Genomic DNA, 14,118 nt, shown 5'->3' with positions numbered 1-14,118 from the left:
TCGTTCATTGGCTGTTTCAGCTTTTGTCCTCAAGCCCATTGTGTAACAGTAACCAGAGGGAAATGACACACAAAAAGCCGACAGAAACTCTTTGATATTTCTCTCATATTTATGCAGGTACGTGTAAACTGTTTTAAACGGTAACAGCCTTTGTGTGCTTTGTGTTCCTTGATAAACGTGAAGAATGTGCTGAACTGTATCACATGATTCGCCTATGCGACTTTATACTCTATGTGGCATTGTGGGTATTGTAGTGAAATACGACCTAGGGAACCTATCGAGAGAGATGTAGGATGAAAGGATTGTGAACGCCTTCATCTAACAGTCTCACAGTCATAAACCACTTGAAAATGAATAGAGGAGAATGATACAAAAATATTGATTAGGAAAATGAATGATTGGAAACCCATGATAATAATCAAACCGTTCCTCAAACTGGACTTCAACTGTATAGACTCCTTTAATGTTCTGCTCTTATTCACCATTGTTTCAATGACCTACTTGAAATTTGATTTATGACATGTTATTTACATACATTAGACAACGTCATAATGTAATAATAATAATAATAAACATAATTTCATAATGTCAGCGTCAACACTGATCAATTCATCAGCATCAACAAGTATGGCATGTAAAAACAATACCTCTGTGAGATTTACTGGCATCATGCAAAGGAACTCCCCATGTACGGTATGCTATTGTGAAAAAATTACCCCAGCCATTATCACCTTAACTGCACTAGCTTCGTTCACTTCCGTCTATCTACAGAAATCCCATAACCTACTAGCTATACAATTGTAATGTTATAGCTGAAAAGGGGGAAATATGAGAAATGATTCACACTGTCTTGTAGAATCAGCGACGAAATGAACATTTAGAACTGTATTTGTACTGGCCTTGGTTAAAGCTAAATATAAGATAATTAATCCGTAGGTTATTTTCAATGTGTTGCCACATTTAATAACATAAATGCCAAGTAATAAATAACATGCGATTGTACGCTAAATAGCCATGTTCCCAACTGCTGTCATGCTCTAACTAGCACATGTGCCCAGGGAGACAGTATGAATTAAACCATAGATCACATCACATTCCTCAAATATTTATCAACGGTATGTTTACATTCAAACCCTGTCTACTGTTATTACATAATGTAGCAATCAAGATGACCATTTAAAATCACAAGTGAACCTTTCGTGTTAGAATAACCCATAAAGTACCTTCTGATCTTCTCAAAACAAATGTTATTTTTTATTTAACCTTTATTTAACTAAAGCAAGTCAGTTAAGAACAAATTCTTATTTACAATGACGGCCTACCAAAAGGCAAAAGGCCTCCTGCCGGGAAGGGGCTGGGATAAAAATATAAACATTTAGGGCAAAACACACATCACGACCGACAAGAAAGACAACACAACATTACATAAAGAGAGACCTAAGACAACAACATAGCATGGCAGCAACACATGACAACACAGCATGGTAGCAACACAACATGACAACAACATGGTAGGAACACAACATGGTAGCAGCACAACATGGTAGCAGAAAAAACATGGTACAAACATTATTGGGCACAGACAACAGCACAAAAGGGCAAGAAAGTAGAGTCAACAATACATGACGCAAAGCAGCCACAACTGTCAGTAAGAGTGTCCATGATTGAGTCTTTGAATGAAGAGCCAAAATGTCCAGTTTGAGTGTTTGTTGCAGCTCGTTCCAGTCGCTAGCTGCAGCGAACTGAAAAGATGAGCGACCCAGGGATGTGTGTGCAATGAGGACCTTTAACAGAAGGTGACTGGCAGAACGGGTGTTGTATGTGGAGAATAAGGGCTGCAGTAGATAGCTCATATAGGGGGGAGTGAGTCCTAAGAGGGTTTTATAAATAAACATCAACCAGTGGGTCTTGCGACGGGTATACAGAGATGACCAGTACCTGTAACTATAATGTTAAACACTACAGTTTCATCTTAAACCTAATAACTGCTCTGTGTATGGCTAATCAACAAGTAAGCCCATAAACAGAAAAAACTACATTCAATGTCTCTTTTAACCATCTCCTTTGTTTTTTTCCCCCTAACACATACACTACCATTCAAAAGTTTGGGGTCACATAGAAATGTCCTTGTTTTTGAAAGAAAAGCACATTTTCTGTCCATTAAAATAACATCAAATTGATCTGAAATACAGTGTAGACATTGTTAATGTTGTAAATGACTATTGTAGCTGGAATGCCAGTCACTCTGGTAAAAATAGAAGGGCCTAGAGAGCTGCCCTGCTGTACACCACACTTTGCATGTTTGACATTAGAGACGCTTCCATTAAAGAAAACCCTTTGAGTTCTATTAGATAGATAGCTCTGAGTCCACGATATGGCAGAGGTTGAAAAGTCATGGCACTTAAAGTTTTTTCAACAACAGTTTATGGTCAGTAATATCAAAGGCTGCACTGAAATCTAACAGTACAGCTCCCACAATCTTATTATTATCAATTTCTTTCAACCAATCATCAGTCATTTGTGTCAGTGCAGTACATGTTGAGTGCCCTTCTCTATAAGCATGCTGAAAGTCTGTTGTTAATTTGTTTACAGAGAAATAGCATTGCATTTGGTCAAACACAATTTTCTCCAACAGTTTGCTAAGAGCTGGCAGCAAGCTGATAGGTCTGCTGTTAGAACCAGTAAAGGCCGCTTTACCACTCCTGGGTAGCGGAATGACTTTAACTTCCCTCCAGGCCTGGGGACAAAGACTTTCCTCTAGGCTCAGACAAAAATATGACAGATAGGAGTGGCTATAGAGTCAGCTACCATCCTCAGTAGCTTTCCATCTAAGCTGTCAATGCCAGGAGGTTTGTCATTATTGATCGTTAACAATTATGTTTCAACCTCTCCCACACTAACTTTACAAAATTCAAACTTGCACTGCTTTTCTTTCATTATTAGTTTTTTTTATGCATGAATATAATTGCTCACTGTTTGTCGTGGGCATTTCCTACCTAAGTTTGCCCACTTTGCCAATGAAATAATCATTAAAATAATTGGCAACATCAAATGGTTTTGTGATGAATAAGCCATCTGATTCGATGAAAGATGGAGTTGAATTTGTCTTTCTGCCCATAATTTCATTTAAAATACTCAAGTTTTTTTCCAACATTCTTTATGTCATTGATCTTGGCTTCATAATAAAGTTTATTCTTCTTTTTGTTGAGTTTAGTCACATAATTTCTAAATTTGCAGTAAGTAAGCCAGTCAGACTTATTAGCCACTCCTTTTGCCCCATCTCTTTCAACCATACAGTTTTTCAATTCCTCCTCAATCCATGGAGCCTTGAACTGTTCTAACAGTCAGTTTCTTAACAGGTGCATGTTTATCAGTAATTGGAAGAAGCAATTTCATAAATTCATCAAGTGCAGAGTCTGGATGCTCCTCATTAATCACATCAGACCAACAAATATTTTTAACATCATCCACACATCATCCAGCAAAATCTTTTGTATGATCTCTTATACACAATTTTAGGTCCAGCTGTTGGAACTTTGGCTTTCCTGGATATAGTCACAATATTGTGATCACTGCATCCAATGGGTACGGATATACAGTTGAAATCGGAAGTTTATATACACCTTAGCCAAATACATTTAAACTCAGTTTTTCACAATTCCTAGTACGAATTCCCTGTTTTAGGTCAGTTAGGATCACCACTTTATTTTAAGAATGTGAAATGTCAGAATAATAGTAGAGAGAATTATTTATTTCAGCTTTTATTTCTTTCATCACAGTGGGTCAGAATTTTACATACACTCAATTAGTATTTAGTAGCATTGCCTTTAAATTGTTTAACTTGGGTCAAACATTTTGGGTAGCCTTCCACAAGCTTCCCACAATAAATTGGGTGAATTTTGACCCATTCCACCTGACAGAGCTGGTGTAACTGAGTCAGGTTTGTAGGTCTCCTTACTCGCACACGCTTTTTCATGTTCTGCCCACATACTTTCTATAGGTTTGAGGTCAGGGCTTTGTGATGGCCACTCCAATATCTTGACTTTGTTGTCCTTAAGCCGTTTTGCCACAACTTTGGAAGTGTCACATTCTGACCTGTAAATGTGTTATTTGTTAGTGTTTAGTATGGTCAGGATGTGGCAGGGGGTATTTTGTTTATATGTTTTGGGGATTGTTAGTCTATGTGTATAGACAAGGGGTGTTTGATTAGGGTGTCTAGAGTTTTGGTATATGTTCTATGTTAGGGCATTTTCTATGTTTATTCTAGTCACTCTGTTTCTATGTGCAGTTTTGTTCTTGACCTTCAATTGGAAGCAGCGGCTCCTCGTTGCTTCTGATTGAAGGTCCTATAATTAGAGGTTTGTTTGTATTGTGGATAGTTGTATTCTGTTTTGTGCTTATCACCTGACAGAACTGTTAGTGTCGTTTCCGTTAATTGTAAACTTGTTTCATTTGTTTCTCCTTCTTCAATATTAAAAAGAAGATGAGTAAACACTTCCCTGTTGCGTCTTGGTCCTCCACACACGACACGCGTTACAGGAAGTATGCTTGGGGTTTTGTCAATTTGGAAGACCCATTTGCGACCAAGCTTTAAATTCCTGACTGATGTCTTGAGATGTTGCTTCAATATATCCTCATAATTGTCCTACCTCATGATGCCATTTATTTTGTGAAGTGCACCAATCCCTCCTGCAGCAAAGAACCCCCACAACATGATCCTGCCAACCCCCATGCTTCACAGTTGGGATGGTGTACCTCGGCTTGCAAGCCTCCCCCTTTTTTCTCCAAACAAAGCGATGGTCCTTATGGTCAATCAGTTCTATTTTTGTTTCATCAGACCAGAGGACATTTCTCCAAAAAGTACGATCTTTGTCCACTTGTGCAGTTGCAAACCGTTGTCAGGCTTTTTTATGGTGGTTTTGGAGCAGTGGCTTCTTCCTTGCTGAGTGGCCTTTCAGGTTATGTTGATATAGGACTCGTTTTACTGTGGATATAGATACTTTTGTACCTGTTTCCTCTAGCATCTTCAAAGTCCAACTTCTTCCTAAGCGGTATGATGGCTGTGTGGTCCCATGGTGTTTATACTTGCATACTATTGTTTGTACAGATGAACGTGGTACCTTCAGGCGTTTGGAAATTGCTCCCAAGGATGAACCAGGCTTGTGGAGGTCTAGATTTTTTTTTCTTCTGAGGTCTTGGCTGATTTCTTTTGATTTTCCCATAATGTCAAGCAAAGAGGCACTGAGTTTGAAGGTAGGCCTTGAAATACATCCACAGGTACACCTCCAATTGACTCAAATTATGTCAATTAGCCTATCAGAAGCTTCTAAAGCCATGACATCATTTTCTGGAATTTTCCAAGCTGTTTAAAGTCACAGTCAACCTAGTGTATGTAAACTTCTGACCCACTGGAATTGTAATACAGTGAATGATAAGTGAAATAATCTGTCTGTAAACAATTGTTCGAAAAAGTACTTGTGTCATGCACAAAGTAGCTGTCCTAATCGACTTGCCAAAACTATAGTTTGTTAACAAGAAATTTGTGGAGTGGTTGAACAACGAATTTTAATGACACCAACCTAAGTGTATGTAAACTTCCGACTTCAACTGTAGCTTTAGAACAAAGTTCTACAGCATTAGTAAAAATGTGATCGATACATGTAGTTGATGTTGTTCCTGTAGTGTTTGTAAACACCCTGGTAGGTTGATTAATAACCTGAACCAGATTACAGGGACTGGTCACAGTAAGAAGCTTTCTCTTGAGCGGACAGCTTGATGAAAACCAGTCATTTTTCAGGTCCCCAAGAAATTAGACCTCTCTCTTAACATCACATACACTGTCAAGCATTTCACACGTTTCATTTAGATACTGACTGTTAGCACTTGGTGGCCTATAGCAAAACCCCAAAAGAAAAGGCTTTAGATGTGCCAAGTGAACCTGCAACCACAACACTTCAATAACACTTGACATACAGGGATATGGCTCTCAATATATACAGCAACTCCTCCTAAGCATTTCTGTCTCTTCTATAAATGTTATGTCCTTGTATTGCTACTAATGTATCATCAAGTGAATTATCTAAGTGAGTCTCAGAAATGGCTAATATATGAATTTTATCTGACATTAGTAAGTTATTGATTTCATGAACCTTATTTCTAAGGCTACATATATTAATATGAGCTATTTTCAGCCCTTTCCTGGGTAGCTTATCAGAGATAGACATAAAATTGAAAAGAGTTGTCAACGATGGTTGTAGCTTGTGCATAGAGTCAGGAGCAGGAGAGCAGAGATGAGTGGACAAAGCACTTTACTGAGGCAATGTTTGGAACAGAACGCAACCGCATCACAAAAACACATGCCCAAAGAACAAGTGAGGCAGCACAAAGTATCACAACCAAGTACAAAGTACCGGCTGCCACAAAGCACAGGTACAAAACAAAACCCGACGCAAACCAGCCGGAAGCGTGCCAACCTCGACAATAAACAATACCCCGCACAGACATGGAGGGAACAGAGGGCTAAATACACATAGTAATTATGAGGAGATGTAAACCAGGTGTGCAGGAAAACAAGACAAAATAAATGGAAAATGAAAGGTGGAGCGGCGATGGCTAGAAGACCAGTGACGTCGACCGCCGAACGCCGCCCGAACAAGGAGAGGGACCGACTTTGCCGGAAGTCGTGAGAAGAGCATACAAAGCAAGAGAAAAAAATATACATTCAGCAGTCCATTAATCAGTTGGTGTGTGTGCGTGCTGCGGGGTTGAGGCTACGAACCCATAGGCTTGGCTCTCTCATCCCTTCCAGGCTTCTGGGAGGGAGGGTGGACAATGAACCTGTCGTAGCGGATGTACGCAATGTCCTCACGCGCTCTGGCAGCTTTCATGGCTGGGATCAGTTCTTTCCTCTTCTGGCGCACAGCTCGGTGCGCCAGAAGGTCCTCGTTGAGGAATATATACGTTCCTCTCAAGTTCTTGGCTCCTTCCAGAACAGCTACCTTGTCCTTGAACCTCAGGAACTTAACCACTATCGGCCTGGGCTTATCACCTGGGCCAATGGTAGGTTTTCCAATCCTGTGGGCGTGCTCCACCTCAATATTCCTGTGGTCCATCTTCAATTTCTCAGAGATCATTTCCTTCACTGTGTCCTCAGACTCCATCCAGGTCTCATGTGGAGATTCTGCAATTCCGTCCACAACCATGTTGTTTTGCCTTGATTGTCCCTCGAGATAGTCTGATTTATCTGTCATTGTTATCATGGAGTCACACACAGAACTGATGTCCTCTCTCAATGACTTACAGATTGCTGTCATCTTGCCGTTCTCCTGTTTCAACTCGTCGAGCTGACCCTGGGAGAACTGCAAACTGTTCTTCAGATCCTGGACCTCTCTGGCCAGGTCGTCCATTCTTTAATTAGTAGAATCCACGAGTATTTGGACAAAACACTTGAAACTAATTTCTTGTTGTAACAACTGCTTATAGGTCTCTTTTTATTCGTTTAAAGGATCCTTCACCTGTGATAGAGAGACACCACTGTCCTCAACGGTACTCCCGACGGCTTTTGTCTTTGTCATGGTAGCTAGTAACGTATGTTAGGCTGTTACTCCTCACAGTTCCAGACAGGGCAGGTCACGGGGAAAATTGAAAACAACAAACAGCAGGGATCTAGACAGCCACAAACCCGGGACAATCCGCTGTCCCAGCCACAATTAGCCAACCCTTCCCCTAATCTTAACCTTAATTAACCATTTAACCTCACTCCTAACCTTAACCTTAAGCCCTAGCCTAACTAACATTATCCAGCAAGCTAACGTTAATGTTAGTCACCAAACCACCTAGCTAACGTTACCAACAACAAGTTGGAATTCGTAACATATCAGAAGTTTTGCACATTCATAACATATTGTACATTTAGCAAATTCGTAACATATTGTACGAATTGCAATTCGTAACAGATTGTATGAATTGGAATTTGTGATATACACTACATGACCAAAAGTATGTGGAGACCTGCTCATCGAACATCTCATTTGAAAATCATGGGAATTAATATGGCGTTGGACCCCCCTTTGCTGCTATAACAGCCTCCACTTTTCTGGGAAGGCTTTCCACTAGATGTTGGAACATTGCTGCGGGGACTTGCTTCCATTCAGCCACAACAGTATTACTGAGGTCGACACTGATGTTGGGTGATTAGGCCTGCCTCGCAGTCTGCATTCCAATTCATCCCAAAGGTTTTCGATGGGGTTGAGGTCAGGGCTTTGTGCAGGCCAGTCAAGTTCTTCCACTCCGATCTCGACAAACCATTTCTGTATGGACCTCCCTTTGTGCACAGGGGCATTGTCATGTTGAAATAGGAAAGGGCCTTCCCCAAACTGTTGCCACAAAATTGGAAGCACAGAATCGTCTAGAATGTCATTGTATGCTGTAGCATTAAGATTCCCATTCACTGGAACTAAGGGGTGTAGACCAAATCATGAAAAACAGCCCCAGACCATTATTCCTCCTTCACCAAACTTTACAGTTGGCACTATGCATTGGGGCAGGCAGCGTTTCCCTGGTGTCAGTAAAACCCATATTCTTCCATCGGACTGCCAGATGGTGAGGCATGATTCTTCACTCCAGAGAACGCGTTTCCATTACTCCAGAGTCCAATTGCGGGTGAGCTTTACACCACTCCAGCCAACACTTCGCATTGTGCATGGTGATCTTAGGCTTGTGTGCGGCTGCTCGACCATGGAAACCCATTTCATGAAGCTCCTGACGAACAGTTCTTGTGCTGACGTTGCTTCCAGAGGCAGTTTGAAACTCGGTAGTGAGTGTTGCAACCGAGGACAGAAGATTTTTTACGTGTTACGCGCTTCATCAATCGGCAGTCCGGTTCTGTGAGATTGTGTGGCCTACCTAGATGTTTACACTTCACAATAACAGCACTTACAGTTGACCGGGGCAGCTCTAACAGGGCGGAAAGTTGATGAACTGACTGTTGGAAAGGTGACATCCTATGATGGAGAAAGTCAGGGAACTCTTCAGTAAGGCCATTCTACTGTCCATTTTTGTCTATGAAGTTTCTCTATGAAGTATTTCCTTCTTAATGCATTTGAGCCAATCATTTGTGTTGTGACAAGGTAGGGGTGGTATACAAGTCCATATTATGGCAAGAACAGTTCAAATACGCAAAGAGAAACGACAGTCCATCATTACTTTAAGTCTTTAAGTCAATGTGGAAAATTTCAAAAACCATGAAGCTATGATGAAACTGTCTTTTATGAGGACCGCCACAGGAAAGGAAGACCCAGAGTTACCTCTGATGCAGAGGATACTATAAGTTAATTAGAGTTAACTGCACCTCAGATTGCAACCCAAATAAATGCTTCACAGAGTTCAAGCAACAGACACATGTCAACATCAACTATTCAGAGGAGACTGTGTGAATCAGGTCGTCATGGTCGAATTGCTGCAAAGAAACCACTACTAAAGGACACCAATAATAAGAAGAGACTTGCTTGGGCCAAGAAACACAAGCAATGGACATTAGACCGGTGGAAATCTGTCCTTTGGTCTGATGAGTCCAAATTTGAGATTTTTGGTTCCAACCGCCGTGTCTTTGTGAGACGCAGAGTAGGTGAACGGATGATCGCCGCATGTGTGGTTCCCACCGTGAAGCATGGAGGAGGCGTTGTGATGGTGTGGGGGGTGCTTTGCTGGTGACACTGTCAGTGATTTATTCAGAATTCAAGACATGCTTAACCAGCATGGCTACCACAGCATTCTGCAGCGATACACCATCCCATCTGGTTTGCGCTTAGTGGGACTATCATTTGTTTTTCAACAGGACAATGACCCAAAACACACCTCCAGGCTGTGTATGGGCTATTTGACCAAGGAGAGTGATGGAGTGCTGCACCAAACCTCAACCCAATTGAGATGGTTTGGGATGAGTTGGACCACAGAGTGAAGTAAAAACAGAGCGAGAGGAGGAAGAGAGGAGAGAGAGGAGAGAACACTGTATATATACATAATATGACATTTGTAATGTCTTTATTCTTTTGGAACTTCTGTGAATGTAATGTTTACTGTTCATTTTTATTGTTTATTTCACTTTTGTATATTATCTACCTCACTTGCTTTGGCAATGTTAACATATGTTTCCCATGTCAATAAAGCCCCTTGAATTTAATTGAATTGAATTGAGAGAGAGAGAGAGAAAGGGAGAGAGTGACAGAGAAAGAGAGAGAGTGAGAGGAGAGAGAGAGACAGGGAGAGAGAGAGACCAATGAACAAGTTCACACAGAGAGTCAAAGTACCCTGATGTAGGCAAGTATGTATTAGGTGGCTGTGTTTTTACCTTAACTAATATGCTAATAGAATACTGTAAAGGCTTTTGTGTGTGTGTGTGTGTGTGTGTGTGTGTGTGTGTGTGTGTGTGTGTGTGTGTGTGTGTGTGTGTGTGTGTGTGTGTGTGTGTGTGTGTGTGTGTGTGTGTGTGTGTGTGTGTGTGTGTTTGTGTGTTTGTGTGTCCATAACATCAGTTCACTAAATCTTTGAAACCAGTGTACTATCAAAGTACTAAAACTTTTCGCTACACCCACAATAACATCTGCTAAACAGAATTATAGGCTATATCAGTACTCCTCCTACTATAGGCTGTCTTATAGTTAGGATGTTTTAGTTTTGTTGTATTCATGGATTTTTTGGGGTCTTCAGGTTACCATGAGACACGGGTCTCAACTGGGTTCCCGTGAATTAAATGAAAGTTAATTTTAAAAGCTCTATAATCGGTGAGGTAGGTTCCAGTCTCTTATATAAGCCTTCGTGTTACTAGACTAATGGAGATGTTTGCTGTTGCTCAAATTAGTCCTGTGAACTCCTCCTTGGCTAGCATTCCATTTGTAAGACATTTTAAGTACATTAGCTTAATCCCAAATAGGCTATCTAGCTTGTAGTGATCACGGCTTTAGACTGGACTGGGCGCAGTCATTCATGCATGGGGGAAACACAAGAAGCTGGTATCTGTTGTAATGGCTTCCAAACCACTTCTGTGAAATGCAATGGAGTCATTTACCAATATTCCGATTTCTACTGATTAGGAGGACTGGCCAAGGACCATGTTGAGAGTCAACGTGTATGTTTGGATTTCGTGGTTACTCTATACAGGTAATTTAGCTCTCTTGTTTGTAGTGTGTTTGTTGTTGTTGTTGTTGTTGTTGTTGTTGTTGTTGTTGTTCTCTGTGTGGCTATACAGGGCACCCAACAGAAAAGTGTTACAAAGAGAATATCAAATTGTTTTATCATGCTAATATTTTCACCGACCGTTTTTACGTTCTTTATGACTTGCTTTCTATAGTGTTCAAACTAAACGTCACGAAATAAACTACAAATATCTATTTCTATAATTAAAGTTATTATTTTATTAGTTGATATAGGAAAAGTAGTACAAGTGAATATATCAACCAATCTGCAAAATTAGTGTTATACTTCCCTAGATATAGATGTGTAATTAACTAGGTAAATGTGGATATATTCGAAAGGAAAATAAAGATTTTATAAAACAAACTAGTAATCAATGGCATGACATGTGCCAAACTTTTGAATTCATGTTTTCATTCTGTTGGTATGGCCAATTTCACATGCAGGAAAAATAATAATCGATTCAGATCAATAACATATTAATTCCACATAGATAAAAAAAAAAAAAGGAATTGCAAACTGATTTTAATGCAGGACGCACAGATATCTGATTGTTGACATATCTACACAGGTGCCATCTGTGAGGAGGACACTAACACATGTGAACTGCTACCGTGTCAGAATGGTGGAGTCTGCGAGAGCCACCATGGAGGCTACAGGTGCCTCTGCTCTCAACAGAGCCAAGATGGCCAACTGTACGGAGGCGAGAACTGCACAGTTGCCCTCCTGGGCTGCGACGGCAACCGCTGCAAGAATGGCAGCATCTGCTCTCCCCTCTTCCTGAACGACCGCCACACCTACACCTGCACCTGCCGCGCGGGCTTCACCGGCTCCAAGTGTCAGACGTCCACCACCTTCTCCTTCGAGACCAGCGGCTACATGTGCGTGGAGACCCAGCTATCGGACCCTGAAGTCCCTCTGAACGTCACCCTAAGCTTCAGGACGGACCGGCCCGTCGGCACCCTTCTCCAGCGCCGGGTCGAAAACCTGCTGCTCACCATCGAGCTGGTCGACAGCCACTTACGCCTCAGCATGCTAAGAGGTCAAGAGTCAAGAAGGGCAGTGGTTCTGGAGCTACCGCCGAGCGTGTCGGATGGCCAGTGGCACACAGTGGAGGCCTGGCTGGGCAGTGAGGCGGAGGGAAGCGGGGTCAGATTGCTTCAGTCCTCCTGTGATGAGGTGGGCTGCACCAAGGAGTTCCCAACCACCGAGACCCCCCTACTGGAGCAAGGCTCCGACCTCTCTGAGTCCGGCTCAGTCCGTCACAGCCTCTTCCTAGGAGGTGTGGGACTGGGCTGGGGCTCTGGTGTGGTAGCAGGAAAGAGGACGCCTGAGGCTGCTGACCCGCCTGTCGCACTTGCCCCGCCTGCCCACTTCCTGGGCTGCTTTCGGGACGTGTTTGTGGAGTCACGACTGGTGGTGCCTGCCCCCGCCAACTCGCCGGCTCAGATCAACGTCACAGCGGGGTGCAGCGACAAGGACAAGTGTGACGACAACCCGTGTCAGAACCGGGGGCATTGCATAAACCAGGGATGGAGGAGCTATGTGTGCGAGTGCTACAGACCGTACAAGGGGACTACTGACTGCGCTGAGGGTAAGGCCTGGAGAGTTTTGTCTGAAAACACTGAATATGTAGCAGTAAAACCATAGTAAAGCAGAAACACTGTACAATGTGAGAGCCACAGCTTCAGAATGTCATTTCAATGCAATAATACCACATATTCTATTAGAGCAATGGTTATGTGCTTCTCCTAAAGCTTGGATAATGTAGCCAAGAACAATGGAAATGGTCAACCCGAGAAGGTACGGGACATTTTGGCCTGAGGTACAGGTCAACAGTTCAGCCTCAAAACCACTCCAAAATCCAAATGGCTGGATTTGTAATGTGGCACCGAACAGGTGGATAAAGTAGCCTGTGGTAGACTGCAAAGGAGCTTAGAGAACTAGTAAAAATAGCATATACAGTACACACACACACACACACACACACACACACACACACACACACACACACACACACTCATAAACACACATGTATGCACACACACAGGTACACACACACAGGCACGCATGAACGTACACACACAAACTCAAACACACAGAGGCAGAGAGGAGCAAATAACACCTGGCTTTAAGATTAAGGAAACGTTTAAGGAGCCGACTGGGAGCGCTTTTACTTTCCAGAAAACAGAGGTTCCCAAGGAGTTCCGCCACAACGCTTTAACGTGATAGGTGGAAATAACTGGTCCGAGTTCTGAATAATGGGATGGGCAACGCTAGTCCTCAGGGGCCGGATTGCCCCAGCTCACACCTGACAATATTCCATCCCTGCTGCTTGAATGAGTGGCATAAACATCTCAGTCTGGTACCAAGTCAAAATTGGGGGCAATTGCATTTTAATTTTATGAGTTTAATTCAATTCATGATTTGAAAACTTTTCATGTCAGCAATAGAATTTCAATTCACTTCATGACTTGACTGAGTTTAAATGGAATTTACACCAATCCTGGTACCCAGACTAGTAAACAAACAAATGCATCGTTTTGGAAAAAGAGAAGGCACTAACACACAGTGACCTGACTGGAGATTGGTACACTCTTAGAAAAACTTGCTTTCTATAACCGGAAAAGGGTTCCCCATAGGAAAACCCTTTGATTCACTTTTTTTGGTTCCAGGTAGAACCATTTTGGGTTCCATGTAGGACCCTTTCCACAGAGGGTTCTACATGGTATCCAAAAGGGTTCCATGCGGAGCTTAAAAGGGTTCTATCTTGATCCAAAAAGTGTTCTCCTAATGGGACAGCTGAAGAACTGTTTTGGAACCCTTTTTTCTAAGAGTGTAGTGGAAACCATGCTATTGTCTTTGCGTTTTGACACTATCTCTCTCTGTTAGTTCTTCATCTATGCATTAAGTAATTGGGAGGACATA

General features: G+C 42.0%; 1 protein-coding gene across 1 annotated transcript in view; it reads left to right on the top strand.

Annotated features, from left to right (window-relative positions):
- The first annotated feature begins 4 nt into the window (after nucleotides 1-4).
- LOC115170073 (protein crumbs homolog 1-like) overlaps nucleotides 5-14,118 on the top strand; it is a 30,400-nt gene continuing 16,286 nt past the window's right edge. The window contains exons 1-3 of the mRNA XM_029726326.1: nucleotides 5-117; nucleotides 11,091-11,157; nucleotides 11,762-12,784. Of these exons, the coding sequence (XP_029582186.1) occupies nucleotides 112-117; nucleotides 11,091-11,157; nucleotides 11,762-12,784 (1,096 nt within the window). The 5' untranslated portion in view covers nucleotides 5-111. The remainder of the gene's footprint in view (nucleotides 118-11,090; nucleotides 11,158-11,761; nucleotides 12,785-14,118) is intronic.

The sequence above is a fragment of the Salmo trutta genome, chromosome 31, assembly GCF_901001165.1.
Source record: "Salmo trutta chromosome 31, fSalTru1.1, whole genome shotgun sequence".
Taxonomy (NCBI): domain Eukaryota; kingdom Metazoa; phylum Chordata; class Actinopteri; order Salmoniformes; family Salmonidae; genus Salmo; species Salmo trutta.
This window is presented reverse-complemented; position numbering and strand designations above follow the sequence as displayed.